We start from the raw sequence: 18,578 nt of genomic DNA on the forward strand, positions 1-18,578 counted from the left end.
TATATGATCTCCCTTAAAAAATAAAAATAAATGCCTCCAACAATGTTAATGTACTTGTTGGGCAATTACTGCACACCCAGCTACATATTGTGTACTGAGCCTTGCAAAAGTATTCAGACCCCTGACCAATTCTCTCATATTACTGAATTACAAATGGTACATTGAAATTTCGTTCTGTTTGATATTTTATTTTAAAACACAAACTCAAAATCAATTATTGTAAGGTGACATTGGTTTTATGTTCGGAAATATTTTTAAGAAAAATAAAAAACTGAAATATCTTGCTTGCATAAGTATTCAACCCCTGTGCTGTTGAAGCTCCCAGTTTACACCGATGAAAGAAATTGCCCTAACGAGGACACAATTACCTTACCATTGGCCTCCACCTGTGAACCATTAAAGTTGCTGTCACATTTTCTGGATAAAAACCCCACTGTTGAAGGATCATTGGTCAGGCTGTGAATCTGAAGGAAAATGAAGACCAAAGAGCATTCTACAGAAGTTAGAGATAAAGTAATACAAATGCATAGATTAGGGAAAGGGTACAAAATAATATCCAAGTGTTTGGATATCCCAGTGAGCACAGTTGGATCAATAATCAGGAAGTGGAAGCTGCATCACACCACCCAGGCACTGCCAAGAAAAGGCCGTCCCTCAAAACTCAGCGCTCAAACAAGAAGGAGACTTGTGAGAGAAGCCACAGAGAGGCCAACAATCACTTTGAAGGAGCTACAGAGTTCAGTGGCTGGGAGTGGATTAATGGTGCACCAGTCAACCATATCAAGAGCTCTGCATAACACTGGCCTGTATGGGAGGGTGGCAAGAAAGAAGCCGTTACTCAAAAAGTACCACCTGAAAGCACATCTGGAGTTTGCCAGAAAGCATGAGAGTGACCCAGCTGCGATGTGGGAAAAGGTTTTGTGGTCAGATGAGACCAACATAGAGCTTTCTGGCCAAAACTCAAAGCGCTATGTGTGACGCAAACCTAACACTGCCCATGCCTCAAGACACCATCCCTACAGTGAAGTATGGTGGTGGCAGCATCATACTGTGGGGATGCTTCTCATCAACAGGGACTGGGCATCTTGTCAAAATTGATGGAAGAATGGATGGAGCAAAATACAGGGAAATACTGCAAGAGAACCTGCTTCAGTCCGCTAAAAAACTGAAGCTTGGGAGGAAATTCACCTTTCAGCAGGACAATGATCCCAAGCACAAGGCCAAAGCAACATTGGAGTGGCTCGAGAATAAAAAGGTGAATGTCCTACAGTGGCCCAGTCAAAGTCCTGATCTCAATCCCATTGAGAATCTGTGGCAGTATTTGAAAATTGCGGTCTACAAGCGTCGTCCAACCAACCTGAACAACCTGGAGCAAATCTGCCAAGAAGAATGGGCCAAAATCACTCCGACACTGTGTGCAAAGCTGGTACATACTTACCCCAAAAGACTTCAAGCTGTTATTGCAGCGAAAGGTGGCTCTACCAAATATTAATGTGTGGGGGTTGAATACTTATGCAAGCAAGATATTTCAGTTTTTTATTTTTCTTAAAAATATTTCCCAACATAAAACCAATGTCACCTTACAATAATTGATTTTGAGTTTCAGTGTTTTAAAATAAAATATCAAACAGAATGAAATTTCAATGTACCATTTGTAATTCAGTAATATGAGAGAATTGGTCAGGGGTCTGAATACTTTTGCAAGGCATTGTATTTGCTTTAGGAATACCTTGTTTTAGCAGTAGTTGCTACTTTCAGAGAATCCTTTTCTGGTACAAAGACCTGCATAAAGGGCAGATATGCCTCTCGTCTACACAGAAGTCTTCAAAGGCCTTTAGACAGTTATGGTGGAAAACGTGTGAGCAAGATAAAAGCACAGTCTGTCGCAAAGAAAGGTGTGTATCATTATCACCAGATGTAGTTGGGTGTAAGATGCTGCTGATGTGACACAGTGGGGTGATACAAATCGGGCAATCGCTGGTCTCCCGCAATACAGCCTGAAACAAAACAGAACATGATTTAAATGAATTAAAAAATACACATTATTCCAGAGTGTAGATAACAATTTAATTGCTTGTACACTGTTCCCAGTGGATCTGATAGGCCATCATAATGCTGAAAGACTTGTTTAGCATGTAATACTTCCTCCTCCATAAAAGAAAATACAAAAACATGAAAAGGAATATTAAAACATGCATACTATGGCACTGGATTAACATCTGACATTAAAATTACACAATGCAGATCTTTATTTTACTGTACCAAATGTTTTCTGAGAGGTGCATATCAACAGAGCTCATCTTTGCATCACTTATAAGTAATTGTCATATTTTGTTACATGTTAAGTTATTGGCTGTGAGGTACCAGGTACCAGCTTTCAACTATTAACTCAAAGGCTGTACATTCCAATGAAACACTACTTGACCACTCTAATATTGAAATGTTTGCATCATTAATGATGTGAGCTTTCGTGTGGATTATCTTTGGAAAACATCCCACAGTCATAGACAAGGTTTCTTAATAACCGCAGAGCACTTGACCTTTCTAAAAGGCTGGAAAAGGTACAGTTTTGCCTGCATGAGGCAATGGTTGTGGTTGGTATCAGATGACACAAAAATAATGCTGGATTTCCTCTCACTTTTTTATTAGTAAAATACATATTAGACAAGTACGTGTTGACTGTACAAATTCCATGTCCATAAAGCTTTGCATACAATATTGTCCATAGTGTTTTAACCCTTTCAGGTTTAAAATAAACTCCTTTTACATGAGAACAGGACAGCATTTTTTTACATATATTTACACAGTAACTCAGACTGGAACCTAGGAGTCCCATGAGGTTCCAATGTGATTTCCAGCTGCTTATGTTAACATACAGCACTAAGATAAGACGGGACCTTCAGGACTGAAAGGGTAAAAGCAAATCTGTTCACCCTTTTGTATAAATAATACAATTCCAAATTAGAAACAGTAACACACCTTCAGCTGTATTTCCTCCCATGTATCCTCAGAGATTTCCAACCCACACTCTTTCTCAAACTGGTGTAGAACACCTTTACTTGATGCCACAGAGTTGTCTATTTCAGAGAGGAACTCATCAATGTTGGTATCACATGACTTTAAAAAGCTGTCGTTCATTTCTTGGAGCTGAAATGATAAAACATAAAATCGCGTACCACTGTAAGAAACAATATATTAGACAGCATGTTACTGGCTTCCATTGCGTTGTCTTATTCCTTTATCTTTTCTGTAAAAAAACATTTAAACAAAGAAAAGCTGAACAACATGAACACCTGTGTAAAGAACACGAAGTAATGAATGATCTAAAAGCGTTTACTGCATGCTGTTTGGTTTTAAATATACAGTTGCACTTTTAAATGTTTGCTTTTAAATGCAGTCTTTGTTTATGCAATTACTTGTGGCCAGATAGTGTGCCCAGTTTGAAATACACCCTAACTAAAGAAACAACATTAGCCATGTTAACAAACAGGAATCGTCTATTGAGGAATGAGCCAACACATCAGACAAGGGTTTACAATCAACTCAGTTTTATCTCAGTTACACAACTGACAATAATTAAAAAATAACTTAAAAAAGGAATACGATTACCTATGGTAAAGTTGTCAAAACAAAAGTTTCCAGGTGAACTTTGTCCCACACGGTGGGGGAAGGGGAGAGTTTTTCAAGCGATCCATCTTAATGTCAGCAAATTGCCTAGTAATGTGTTGACTTATGGTAAGGCCTCAAGAGTAAAATGAAAAGGCTGGAATTTACAGCATATCAGTGAATCGACTGATAAGCTTGTACTTGTTTAATATCCTCCAAACCCTGCTCCTTGGTGCCACTGCAAGTTAGCAACAGAATGTTTGCCATCTCTGTGTGATAAAGGAAGTCCACCAACTAAGCAAACCTCAGGACCATTATTTTGTTTGGCGAGATCTAAATTAAAATTGCTGGAGAAGTCATGTGGGAAAAGCCACAGTCAACCGCATCATTCTTACAAATGACTCCAACTGCCTCCTCAAAGAACTGTCAATACAGCAAATGCAGTTGAGGATATTGTGATGTGTCTGAATAGATTTAATTGCTGCAATAAATAACTGAACTGCAATTATGTGACATGCTCAAGCAAAGTTTATAGATAAAGATCAAAGACGTGTTCCAGTGGGCTGTAGATGACACTTCGCCTTCAGTACACTTTGGTTATATGTTTTTAGCATAACACTTCAAATGACATTATGGACCCCTTTGATCTGAATTAAGGAACCCAAATAGATTAATGGGAAAGACTACTGTATCACCACCAATCCAATAAAACATAGTCCGGCACCATCCAAACCATTTAACCTTTTCCCAATATAAAACATGTAGTTCAGTTAAAGAAAGGTTAGCAATTCCTCTGTCTCACCATGATGGTAATAAAGGACCTGTGAACATCAAATAAGTTCAAATATATTGTGCTGATGCAGTGGCAGAACTCAAAGCAATGCCCTAGCCCAGTGTACAGTAGGGGACTCAGCAGAGGTCCTGTCCACACCGTGGATATTAATAACCCCAGGGCCATGGGACAGTTTAGAAGAAGAGCAAGGGTGCTTACCCAGTGTCCTTGCCAGATTACAAAACCTGATTCTGGCCTGGCTAATTTCAATACAACCCCCCCCCCCCAGAAAAAACCTAAGTGAATGAATAATGTTTAAATATCTTCAAATCAAGTTCTGACTACTGACATTAATTCTTTAAATCTTTAGGTGGTTATGATTGTGAACATGGCAAGAAAAAATGACTGCAAGGGACAGTTACTTAATTCATAGCCTGGAGACTAAAATACATGTTTCAATGACAGCTGTCAGTAAGTCAGTGCTGTGAAGTACTCAAGGTTGAAAGTGGCTTCTGGCTTGCAGACAAATTGCTCCAAACCAGGGTAACTGAGGGAAGGATTATTTCTTACAGTGCCATTTGAAACTGAGGTATATTTAACAGTAATGGATCATTTGGTTTAAAATTGATGACAGATATTTTAGAAACCAGTAAGTTACTTAAATGGAATTTCACAGTGAATCAATGCTAATGGTTGCTTTATTCTCACATTAACCAAGCTGTTGTAAAGTGTAACCAGCTGCAGCCATGTAAACAGCTTCACAAGAATCTAGTATTCAGTAGCAATCTTGTATCCCATATCAGACAAGCATTAGACTCACTCACTATGCATTATAAATTGGCATATTTTTTAATTGATTATAAAAATGTAATCTATGTACTGTAACTACTGGATTCTGAGTTTGAATTGATAACATCTCACCATAAAGGGCATTCCATCACTAACAGCAATTTGTGATCTCTGCATTAGGTTATTATGATACATTTTAAAATGTAGGCCTAACTTCTGTTTTTTATCCGATATATGTGCCTCTAATAAAATTAAATTTGTGATAAATGCATGTAATGTAATGTCATGTAATTTGAAAGCTGCTGACTCTTTAAGGTAATGGCAATGCTTTCTTCCATTTTCCAGAGAGATCCCTTTAGTTATGAGGAGCAGTGAAATGCCCCAGTGTGAAACCAATCTATATCCAACTGACTTCAAAATGAAACATTGCTTGTATGTTCTCTCAATACAGTTTTTAAGAGAACCAACCTAGTTTTAGTAAGTGTATTTATTTAATTATTCAGTAGCATGAATACTTGTTTTGATAATCAACATACAGAAGTTTACATGCCACAGTATTGAATCTTATGCATAAAATGTGTCTTACTTTTTGTTCAAAGAAGTTTCTTCTTAATTTTGTATCTTTTGGCGGTACTGTTTTTCTCAAGTGTGAATACCATTTACGTACAATATATGCACGCCAGCATGCTTGAATTCTAAGAAAACAAAGAAAATGGGTAAAAAACAAATAGACAGACATTTCTTTTATGATCGACATTGTCATCCAGTGCAATGTAATGCCCTACCTGGTTGCACACTTGGTTTTGTACAGCCGCGCCCCATCATGTATGACTCTGGTCTCGTATAGCTCTTTCCGACACATGGGGCATGTCTTCTTCCCTGAAAACCTCTCAAATGCCTGTAAACAAACCTGACAGAAACACACACATTTCAACCTCTTTAATAATGTTTCATTATGCTTTACTTTTGTTTCTTTTCTGCTGATTACTTGCATTTGCTCATTCGTACATCTCTTGTCACAATGATGGCTCCAGCACAAGATTAGTCTTTATTAACATTTTGGTACCGATACAGATTTTTAGAACATAAAAACGTTTTCAAACGAGAGGTGCCTTTCGGCCCATCAATGCTCGTCTGGTTCCAAGCAGCTGGTTGAAATCAAAACTTTGTCAAGATGGGTCTCGAATGATCCCAGGATTTTGTCCTTTTACAGAAAAAAGATGCATTTGTTATGTTCATCAACAAGCATTCATATTCATGGCAATAACATATACAGACCCCCAACCTACATTTTTACTGTGTACTTCAAAACCAGTCACCATTACGATTGTTTGTACCTGTAAACCCTTATAAAAGTTTACCACAGTATTCTTGCAGTTTTACCATGCTTTTCACATGGTTATATTATGTATTTACCATAGTTTTCCCCTATTTGCCATGTTTGTTACTATGCTTTCTCATACCTCGCTATTTGCAATAATGACCTATGCTTTACCATGCTTTCACTGTGGTTTATTCGACTTTGATATGCTTTTATTATGGTAAACTTTTTTATAAGGGAAATGATTTGCTATGCAAAAAAGTCACCTCTTTCCAATAGTTATCCTGGATGAGCACCTTGGATTATCTTCACGTAAAACCTTCCCCATTTACTAAGGGTACAGCTGGCAAGTAGGTAAAGTACAAGGTGTGAACCGCAGTAATGAAGCTCAGGCCAGCTGACACACACCATTGTAGTGAAAATGTGTTGGTAATGTTAAACCAGTTTGTGGAGGTGAATTTGGCATAAGTAGTTGCTACGGTAACTTAGCATAGAATGATAAGGCATGTGCAGAAATGTATGGGAAAGAAAAATATGGTAAACAATTAACCACATTAACCTTGTACCATAGAGTTGGCAGTGGTTGGTTGTACCTGAATGGAGTAACAGTTGAATAACTCATTTCTATTGCTAATTAGCCAGATTACAAAAGCAAACTATATGTATGTTCTAAGCTTACTATAAGAACCTAAGAAAGTTTACAAACGAGAGGAGGCCATTCGGCCCATCTTGCTCGTTTGGTTGTTAGAAGCTTATGGATCCCAGCTTCTTGAAGGATCCCAGGGTGTCCGCTTCAACAACATTACTGGGGAGTTGGTTCCAGACCCTCACAATTCTCTGTGTAAAAAAGTGCCTCCTATTTTCTGTTCTGAATGCCCCTTTATCTAATCTCCATTTGTGACCCCTGGTCCTTGCTTCTTTTTTCAGGTCGAAAAAGTCCCATCGACATTGTCAATACCTTTTAGGATTTTGAATGTTTGAATCAGATCGCCGCGTAGTCTTCTTTGTTCAAGACTGAATAGATTCAATTATTTTAGCCTGTCTGCATACGACATGCCTTTTAATCCCGGGATAATTCTGGTCGTTCTTCTTTGCACTCTTTCTAGAGCAGCAATATCCTTTTTGTAACGAGGTGACCAGAACTGAACACAATATTCTAGATGAGGTCGTACTAATGCATTGTAAAGTTTTAACATTACTTCCCTTGATTTAAATTCAACACTTTTCACAATATATCCGAGCATCTTGTTGGCCTTTTTTATAGCTTCTCCACATTGTCTAGATGAAGACATTTCTGAGTCAACATAAACTCCTAGGTCTTTTTCATAGATTCCTTCTTCAATTTCAGTATCTCCCCTATGATATTTATAATGCAAATTTTTATTACCTGCGTGCAGTACCTTACACTTTTCTCTATTAAATGTCATTTGCCAGGGGCTCCCGAGTGGCGCATCCAGTAAAGGCGCTCCGCATGGAGTGCAGGATGTGCCCTATAGCCTGGAGATCGCAGGTTCGAGTCCAGGCTATGTCACAGCCGACCGTGACCGGGAGTTCCTAGGGGGCGGTGCACAATTGGCTGAGCGCTGCCCGGGTAGGGAGGGCTTAGGTCGGCAGGGGAATCCACGGCTCACCGTGCATCGACGACCCCTGTGGCCGATAGGGCGCCTGTGGCTCTGCAGTGGAGCCGCCAGATCTGTGTTGTCCTCCGGCACTATAGGTCTGGTGGCATTGCTGTGGATCTGCAGTGCGAAAAATGACGGCTTGGCAGGAGCACGTTTCGGAGGACGCGTGTTTCAGCCTCCGTTTCCCAAGTCGGTGGGGGGATTGCGAGCGGTGAGCCGAGGATACAGATAATAATTGGGCATGCTAAAATTGGGGTGAAAAGCCGGGGTAAAATAATTGGCGACGACTAAAAATATAAAAAAATAAATTAAAAAAAAGTCATTTGCCATGTGTCTGCCCAGTTTTGAATGCTGTCTAATTTTGAATGACCTTTGCTGCTGCAACAGTGTTTGCCACTCCTCCTATTTTTGTGTTGTCTGCAAATTTAACAAGTTTGCTTACTATACCAGAATCTAAGTCATTAATGTAGATTAGGAATAGCAGAGGACCTAATACTGATCCCTGTGGTACATCACTGGTTACCTCGCTCCATTTTTAGGTTTCTCCTCTAATCAGTACTTTCTGTTTTCTACATGTTAACCACTCCCTAATCCAGATTCTGGTATAGTAAACACATTTGTTAAATTTGCAGACGACACAAATTTAACACATTTGTTAAATTTGCAGACAACACAAAAATAGTATAAATACCAGGCATAGAGGTGACACAGACACAGAGAAGCTTTTAATACCTCCAGGATCATCAGGACCATCGATGTATCAGTCTGAGGCTGTCTCTCCAGGGGTTAAGGTAATCCGATCAATTGCCTATCTGTTAATATTAGTGGTATGTATTGTATCTAAACAATGATGTTCAATGTAAAATGTTATGGGGGTATTTGGAACTAATAAATGGTAAACACTGTTAAAATTTGAAACATGGTCTGGTCTCATCTTTATAGCGTAACATGTTTACCTTAATTCATAAACCTTATACAATGTACTAGACTAGGGAGTTGATAGATACAGTAACATGTAAAATACACACAAGGATGTCATGATAAAATTAAATTAAAAAAAACTTACTCTGTGAAAAACATGTGAACAGGACAGCAATACCTATAGAAAAAAAATATCATTTTTAATTTGCAGTAATATCTTGCATACATGACTAACTATGACCTTTTTCTACCTGTGAATATGTATTTTGCAAGCTGATGATATTGTGCAGCTAGTGCTGAAGCTATAAAAACTGCATTGATTTCTGGTCCTCCACATACTGCATCATCACAAGACACCCCACAGTGCGCAATCTGTATCTAAACCAGACAAATTATTAGTCTGAACTGAATTTCTGTCTGATAAGTGCAGGATCCAAACTGTGATGTGAAAAGTACACAAAGGTCATGAATACCTGCTGTTGAAGCCCAAATTCTTCTTTGCAAATCACACAAGGCTGTGATGACTCTCCTTGCTGCACAGACCTCTCCTTTACTTTAATCCAGTCGTCTGCAGTGAGAGGCATCGCAGGAGCCTCAACCAGACCCATTTTCTGAGCTGAAAAACATGCACAAAAGAAGACCTTTTACTTTTTGGGGTGCTGTGGCAAAGTGGTTTGCAGTGCGCAGGTGTAAAGGTGATGCAGTGCTCAGTAATAACAGACACAAGATAGTTCACGCTGAAATGCGGCTCTTTTGTTTGGCTGGTTTGCGTGATCGCAACTCATACTGTACTACTGTTGTGTTCTGGCTTCCGGTAGACTTGTGCGACATCATTGTAGTTTCTTTGATTACATCATGTCAAATAAAAATATCTAAATTATGTTCATATGTATATATTAGCATTACAAGAGCCAATCAAATCGCGTGAAAGTTACCTAACGGCTTCTACATTCACAGCGTTTTAAAAGTCAAAATTCAGTAGCTGCATACATGTTTCACCCTTTTTGGGGCTCATCAGTACAGCGCAACTGTATTTTGACTTCAGAAAAGCTCAGGAGAGTAATTTAGATCTTTTTATTATATATATATTTAACTTATGTCTCAATCCTACAATTCTAGGTCTTCTAAACTTTTGTCCATAGCTGTACATTTCATTTATCGTCTCATTTGTTCCCAATCCAATTAGTTAACCTTTGGCATCATAAACTGTTCTCTTATTTCTTTCTTCCATATGACAGAAAAAAAAGAGAGTCATGCTGTAAAATAAATTATGAAGGTCTCTTGGCTCAGGAACTATCAAGTAACACAAAGTGTGAAGGATGTTCAGCATTGAAATCCAATGCAGTCATCGTAGAGTGTGGAATGCTGCTTACCCAATGTCATTGCTGGAGGACTTGGATCAAGCACATACTCTTTCTCCTCACTTCCATTGCACCTCTTCTTCAGGAGCTTTCTGTTTTTTAACCCAGTGTCCACCAATGGGTTTATTACACTTTTATCAACAGATTTACAGTTGTGCAATCGGTTCCTGTGTCCTTTCTTTAGAGGAGCAGAAAGTGAGAGATTCTGGATTTGTAGGCTCCTTGAGATGTGATCTTGCAATGCAACAGCAGTAAGAGCTAAACTATTACATTTGGAGCCTGCTCCCTAAGAGAAAAAAAAAAGAAATGTACAGTACAGTAGGGTTGCCAACTGTCCGGTTTTAGACTGGACAGTCTGTTTTTTAAACCTGCTGTCTGGTTTCGTAGTACACAGAAAACCGGACACACATTACCCGTTAACACTCGGTGCCAACGTCGCCGAAAGGCCACCACTGGCTCTGTGACAGTGGTGCAAATTTGTGACAGCAATTGCTGTTGCTAAAACAACAAAACAGCTGGACAAATTGACGTCACCATGATGAGCAGCTCAATTTCAGCTTTTTATAGGTACATAATTTAATATATGCTGCTATTCAATTATTTTCAGCACAGTAAAGATGTTGCTAGGAGCCAAACGGAGAAGGAGGCAGTGCCTGCATTGTAATAGGGATGCCAACTGTCCGGTTTTGGACGGGACATCCAGTTTTAAGGGAATCTGTACACTGTTCTGGGTGGTGAGGGGGAGGGTTTGGCAGTGGTGATGTCCGGTTTTAAGGGAATCTGTGCACTGTTGGTGGTGGTGATGTCCGGTTTTGAAAAAATGTAAAGTTGGCAACCTTAAGTACAAGTTGTTGGTTGTCAGTTTCCATATACATGTACTGCATGGTCTATTCTCAGTACAGATAGCTATAGCAAATAGAAGCATTCTTACTGCCAATAATAGAAAATAATAGCATGCTATGTTGAGGTATACTATAGATAGACAGATAGGTAGTACCTTTTGCATTGCAGGTTTTGAATTTGGCACCGTCCTTGATTCTGAATGATTAGGATTAAGATCCATTCTGGCAATATCTAATGGCAAAAGTGGTTCTTGTCCTAAAAACAAAAGTGCACATTAGACTCAATGCTACTTTATTACAATGCTTTTTTGTAAATTACATTTGTACTTAAAGTGAGAGTAGCTAATAAAAACAAATAAGTGCCAGGCACATCCATTCACTGTATAGTGTATAGTTTTAAAAGAATTTTATGTTTCAGCCATCATATATTTTCATTCTAAAATATGATATCTGGTATATATTTGTTATTCGCCTGTGGTATATATATATATATATATATATATATATATATATATATATATATATATATAGGTCAGGCTTTTAGTTTTGTTGCCTTGGTAGGTGCAGCACTGAAAGTATGTTGTGTTATAAATGTAATATTTGTATTTCTCCCAGACCTCCTCTCCCATGAGCAAAAAATTAATGGTCTGCTTTCTTGGAAAACACTTTCTGAAAAACTGGGAAATCTTGTATGTGCCCCTAGCATTAAAAAACTAAGCGTTAGTATGCTAGCTTTATTTTTAACTTTTGGTATTCCCGAAGACATCATCTGGATTATAAGCAGTGAAGCACATTTAGTAAGAAAACAAGAGAACACCTTTTAAATGTGCAATTATAAAACACGTGTTTTGTGATAAACACTGACATCCATGACATCACTAGATATAAAATGAAAAACTGTATCATGACAAAAGATAATTTTACCCAGATAGTTTAAAACTACTACTTTGGAAGTAGTGTGGAAAGCCTCAATACAAGTAATACAAATACTGTGGTAAACTAAACCATTTTAAAAATATGGTCAAGCAAAGACAATAAGCACAGCAAATGCATTGAACTGTAAAAAAAAAAAATTGCAGATAGGCCACAGTAAAATGTAATCACCATATATTATAATATACAGTATGTGTTCTGGATATGTATAGAGACAATTGAATCGTGATCGTGCTATATAATTATATCACTGTATATTTTATAAAAAGTTTGAAACCTTAATAGCATGTATTCTGAAAAGGTAAAAATGTTGGTGACTATATTTATGCCTGGAGGGCTTCGATTCCTATTTAGTAAATATGTAACGAAAAAAAAACTGAAAGCAGACAGTCTACGCAGTCCTAATGGGAGCATCTCTCCTTTTGATTAAAATTGTACTTGACCCATCGTGAGAAGTTTGTGTCCTGGGGCTGGGAGAGATTAGCGATCAGTTATCACCTGTTTCTACATTCCGATCAAATCGTAAGTGGTGTTGTGTTTCAAAATGACAGGTAGGCTAGCTAAAGCTATCCCCATCGTACATGCCTTATATCTGAAAATACATTGACCACGCAACACAAGGAAAACGTGTGCTTGTAAGGGTCTTAGAAATCGCATTTGTATAATCATTACTCATATAAGAGACAGAAACTATACAGTACTGTGGGTTTAAATGACCACACATCCAATTTTCTATCCACCCTACAGTATACTGTACAAATATGAATTCCTATGTCATTTACACATTTGGAACTCAACTAGTATTGTGTTAAATAGATTAATAAAGACTAATTTAGTATGGCTAATATCTAGTTTAATAATTATTAAATCAGTTAAAACATATGTGACACACTTAAAAAAAGTTATATCTAATGAGCATAATTATAAAGCCTAATTGTTAGGAGACAAAGTGGACAAGAAAATATTAATTGCATCTATCCAAACAGCACCAAAAATAAAGCATTTGCTGCTGTAATTGTGTCTGCCTACAGTATGTCTTAAACACACAGCATGAATTAGAGCAGCCATGCTTCTCAAAGTTCAATGAGGGAAATGACTGTGATCCACCTGTCGCATTTATAAGGCAGGTAATATGAGAGGTATTTAGGTGTGGTTGGAAACTGACAGCCAATATGATAAAGTAATGTGATCAACTGTATATAGAAACCCCTTCTGTCATACAGTATATTGTGCACTCAGCATTGTACTGGCCTGATACCACATTGTATTGGTATATAGAAACAATCCCCTGTTCTGGATTAGTCCCACTGGCTTCTGTTACTTGCTCTTTGGTATCACACTGAAGACACCCAGAAATGGCTCCTGCTGATGTTAGGATCTCTTGGAAAACTGAATTCCTTGGTTTTTGTAAGATCTTGACACCAGCTGAAGATTGCTACTTCCTTTTTGCTTGCAAATGAGAAGACAACTTGAGCTTTTGTAAACGTGGAGGTATTACTGTAATGCAAGCTTAATTATAACAATAATAAAAATAAAAATATTTTATTCAGATGTAGTCATTTTAATTTAATGGAGAGTAAAATGTGTGCACATTACTGCATTTAGAATACTTCAAATACAGTACTACTTGTAGGCCTATGTCTTATAATAATTAGGAAAAATTATCTAGAAACATGTTGCCAGACCACATAATATCTGTTAGATAGCATGTGGTTTATTTTCTTCCCCAAATACCACATGTTGTAATTCTTTTATTCAGTATAAAACATGCTGTGCGGTTAATTCAAGGACATTAAAGGCTTGAAGGATTTCACAGTTTGGTGATGTACTCCCAAAAGCCTCCAAAGAGCCTGTACTTTAGCTTGCATATCTTTCAAATTGTATTTTGTTTTTTAAATGGTACACAGATTGCCCATAAAGTCAATTCATGGACAATCTGTCCCATTTAAAAATATTTCCACAGAGGTATACTGATGCACAATGAAAACGCAACAGTCTAAGTTTTACATCAGTAGCTCACTGGGCACATTACATAATGGTATTTAGATTTTAAATAGTGAGCAGATAGGTTTGTTGATTGTTTGACTAGTATTGTTCCTTGGGATAACAAAATACTGAGATCAAGTCATGTGATTTCATAGAAATGCTAGGTGCTCAGTGCTTGGTATTTGAGTTGAGTTAAAATTGCCAAAACGAGTTGATTAAGAATTAGAATGCCTTTGGTGCAGATTGAGGGCAACCTTACTGCTCAGCGATACATTGATGAAGTCCTTGGGGCAACAGTTTTTCCGTTCCTGCAAGCCAATCCGGAAGTGTCAATTTTCCAGCAGGACAATGCAAGACCATACAGTGGTAGGATTACAATTGCACGACTTCAAGAAAACAACGTCGAGGTCTTGCCGTGGCCAGTTTTTAATCCTGAGTCCAATAGAATATCTGTGGGACCAAATCGCCTGTGCCATCCACAGGAGACAACTGCGACCAGCCAACCTTCGCCAGCTGGTTGCAGCTGCACAGGAAGAGTGGCGGAACATCCCACAGCAGTCTATCCGGAGGCTGATGAGGTCTATGCATCAACGCTGCCAGGATTGTGTTAATGCTCAGGGAGGTCATACCCGATACTAACTTTGTAATATTTTCATTTTGACAGAGTGTCACATTTCATACTGAAAACTTATCATGATTCTTTGATCTGTATTTTTGTTCACATTTTCTGTGATTTTGTTTAAAATATTTGATTAAATCCATTAGACCTGAGTGTTGAGTTTCTTTTGTGCATCAGTATAAATTACTTTGTTACCTATTTATGTGCATTTATTTTTATTTTAATTATTATTATTTGGATTTTTATCCTCCAAAGTGCTGATTGTCAGGATGTGGGGGAGAGGCAGTATTCGAATATAGTAAGATATTTTTAACACAATTATAAATCGCGTATGAGAAATTAACCAATCACAATTACATCTTATCTTGTGTATAAATGTAATTCTGTGCATTTCAAAACAGAACGGCCATGTTACAGTCACATAAAGGGTCCAGCCATATAAAGACGGGATATCTTCAACAGGGGGCAATTTACATACACAAAAAAGGGTCAGCTTTACAGCCCTGTACAATGTACTGTAGAATAGCATTGGATTTAGATAATGAACTTGTCAGGGACAAGTTCATCCCAAGCCCTGTTATCCCAAGCCCTGTTCTCTTCCTGCTCGGGGTTTAGAAAGATTAGTTATGAGCAGATGGGAATTACATAATCATATACATTTCTTTATAATACTGAGACTCCACTGGCTAACTACTGAACGCTATACACTGGAAACCTATTGTCTGGTTTTGATGCAAATATGCAAGGGCATTTAGATGAGAACAGGCTGGAGTGCATATGTGACAATGACTGTAATGACTTGACACTTGTAAGTATTATTTATAAAGTCTGAGGGCTTGGACATCCAATGTGTTTATCAGTTTAAGGTAACCTGCAGTATGTGACCAGTAGGGTACCTCAAGCAGCAGTGCATTAAGCTTCTTTAATATCAATAAACACATTCCTGATTGGTTCAATTAAACCTATTTCCTGTATATGTAATTTAAATAATAATAGTGATTCTCTTGCAGCAACATTGTCACTTATAAAAGGAACACATACATTACACGCAAAACGTTGTATGTCTCGTCTAATTTAACATAACAACAAGGGTCTACGACGTACACGTACAGCAAACACGGCTTTGTATTTGTAAAACGGAGGTTGATATGATAAACGACCATCATTTTGGTCGCTTACTTACGTTAGTTCTGTGTGTTCACTATAAACTCCCTAAAATAGTTACTTTAAGTTTAATTATGATACTATAGCATGTAATTGAAAAATGGTAAAATCAACATAAAAGAGAACTAACCTTCAACACTGGATCTTCGACCAGGAAGTGTTTACGGTTGCTCGGCAACAAATGTGTTGCAGGCAAAACTGCACGCGGCTTCAGAAGCGGGTGATTCAGTTAGGGAGAGAGAGGCTGCTTTGTATCAATATGAAAATAATGTATTCTGTTCCACCTAGCTTTATTTATATAGGTGGTTTGAACATATATACTGTATTATGGTTGACAACGGATATTATGCTCCCGGTATTTTATTGATTATGTACAAAGAGACAATCAAAAGTCAACTAATTAATGAGTGAGAATTTTTTTTAAAAAACACATTGGAGTGATTTTAGGGGATAGGCTACTAATGAAATACATTGCCATTCAGTCCAAATTAGACGTGCCTGGTATTGACATAATTATGGCAATTTCATATAATATGTAACCCTTTTTTCTTCTCTTTTCAGTTGTATGGCTTTTCACCTAACCACTATTCAACAAATCAAACTTCCTTGAAAAAGAATTAGCAGAAACCTCGTACTTTACAGCTGTTGCTTTGTTTGAAAATGTAAAAATTGCTATTGTACAACTCGGCACGCAGTCATTGTCCTGTGTACTATACGTCAAACACGGACATTTAAAAAAAATGTAAAGAAATACTTCTCGTGCACTATGGGAACCCCATCACTCATTATAACAAAAATATAACACCAAGCTCAAAATTAAGCCAGCAACAAACAGCTAAACTCTGAAACCACGCTGAATACTGGCTGTGTTATATACTGTACTTGTCATCTATTCTGTAGTGGTCTCATTTGAAAGGAGAAACACCCATTACATTATTTTTGTATCTTGTTCTTTGTAGGGCTGCCAGATGTGGTACTTATAGAATCAACACACTCTGAAATGGATTCCTTAATACTACAATATTAACATTAACATTTCCCTAATTGTGACACCAATTCATGGTAATCCAGTGACTGAAGGATGGACAACATGCAAACATTTTGCTCTTTGCAGGAATTTTGGAACCATAATCTATTAAAAACAGATGTACAGCTGACCACATAATTATTCTAATTTTAGAACCATTCTTTCTTTTGAAATTGAATAATTTTGGATTTAATTTGAATGGCAATTCATTAATCACCCTTCATTTCAGTAAAAAAAAAAAAAACAACAAGGATAATAATGATTTCAATAAAATGTTATTATTGTTGGCAGGTAGGGTTGTTTTGACTAGCCTCATACATGTTTGGGCATTCAAATAATATATTGTAATAATAGTGTTTATTTTGAAATAATATTTTGAAGCACTATGAGAAGAGATATTTAAGACTTGTCATTTAGAACTTGGATTTTTCTTAACGTATCCTCTCTAAGAGTAACAGTTCAGTGTTGTGTGATGCACTGCCCTTTACAGATTCTGTCCTTTCCCTGTCGGTGAGATGAGATGAGGTTAAATGCTCTACCACCACAAATTCAGACGAGCCTGGCTCTTTTGCATTGTGGTTTAGACACTTGCTTGCAGTGTGCGGGGTCGCAGGTTTGTGCTCAGCCTCTGCCCTGCTACATGAGATCAGGTGCATTTTCAGTCAGATCCTGGTTAAATTGGATTTAGTCTGACTTGCAACAAGTGGCCTCAATGACTGGATTCTAATCATATCTGTTATTTATTAGTTCTAAAAATATAAACTTCAATTTGTCCCTTTGTTTTTATTTAAGTGAGACCTGCATAGATGATGCAGTGCCCAAAAGTTAAAATTTGTGGAATTATTTATTAGCTATGTTAATTGTATTAATTGCAATATGAGCTTCCCCTTTATTTCTACTGTGTAAAAGCACCGCACTAGTGTGTGCAGAGTTCTAAGGTATTAAACTGTCTCATAAGGATGGCACTGTGGAATTAAACATTCAGGTAATTACATTTTAGTACTTTGGAATAAATGTGTGCGCAATTGCAAAGAGACAGCATTATTGATAAAATAATTGATGTGATAACATTTTCAGGCCAGTACAGTTGAAAAGTGCTATAATGTATTTTTCACCCCACTTATTTTCAATGCCGATAACAAAAAACAGCTGCAATTAGTTTTGAAAGAGCAGCTGTCTGTCGCAGGCTGCAAACTATTGAAATAGACGTTGGTTTAACTACACAGATTGATAGAACGTTATTGTTGTTTGAAAAAGGTCAACGGAACTGATGTGAAAGGGTGTGATAGGTGAATACATTTAAAAGGTAAAGAATCTGAAAAAGTTTGTTCAGGTTTCATTATGGAGTCATAAAAAAAGCCAGAATGTCGGAAAGCTCAGAGGGAGACATTCATCAAGGGTTACTAGGGATGTCAGGTTACTTTTAATGTCCCAAATGTTTAAACATCTAAACTTTAACATAGTGGGAAATGTTGTAACCAACCAACCAATCAATCAAAAAAGTCACCAGGAAAAGCCGTACATTAGTGCTGTTACTTCTTCATGCTATACTACAACGTGCATGTACACAGCATTTATGTGTATAAAGAAAATACGTATTTTAAATATAACCTAG

At 37.4% G+C, this 18,578-nt stretch overlaps 1 protein-coding gene across 1 annotated transcript; it reads right to left on the reverse strand.

The window, feature by feature from the left end:
* Positions 1-1,687: 1,687 nt before the first annotated feature.
* On the reverse strand, positions 1,688-16,139 carry rnf32 (ring finger protein 32). Its single transcript, XM_034001067.3, has 9 exons — positions 16,067-16,139; positions 11,390-11,490; positions 10,405-10,678; positions 9,505-9,647; positions 9,177-9,209; positions 5,953-6,077; positions 5,754-5,862; positions 2,980-3,147; positions 1,688-1,997 (listed from the first exon to the last, which is right to left on the reverse strand). Exons 2-9 carry the CDS (start codon positions 11,453-11,455, stop codon positions 1,755-1,757), a joined length of 1,161 nt encoding a protein of 386 aa, XP_033856958.2. The 5' UTR covers positions 11,456-11,490; positions 16,067-16,139; the 3' UTR covers positions 1,688-1,754.
* Positions 16,140-18,578: the final 2,439 nt, after the last annotated feature.

This window comes from Acipenser ruthenus, chromosome 4 (genome assembly GCF_902713425.1).
Source record: "Acipenser ruthenus chromosome 4, fAciRut3.2 maternal haplotype, whole genome shotgun sequence".
Taxonomy (NCBI): domain Eukaryota; kingdom Metazoa; phylum Chordata; class Actinopteri; order Acipenseriformes; family Acipenseridae; genus Acipenser; species Acipenser ruthenus.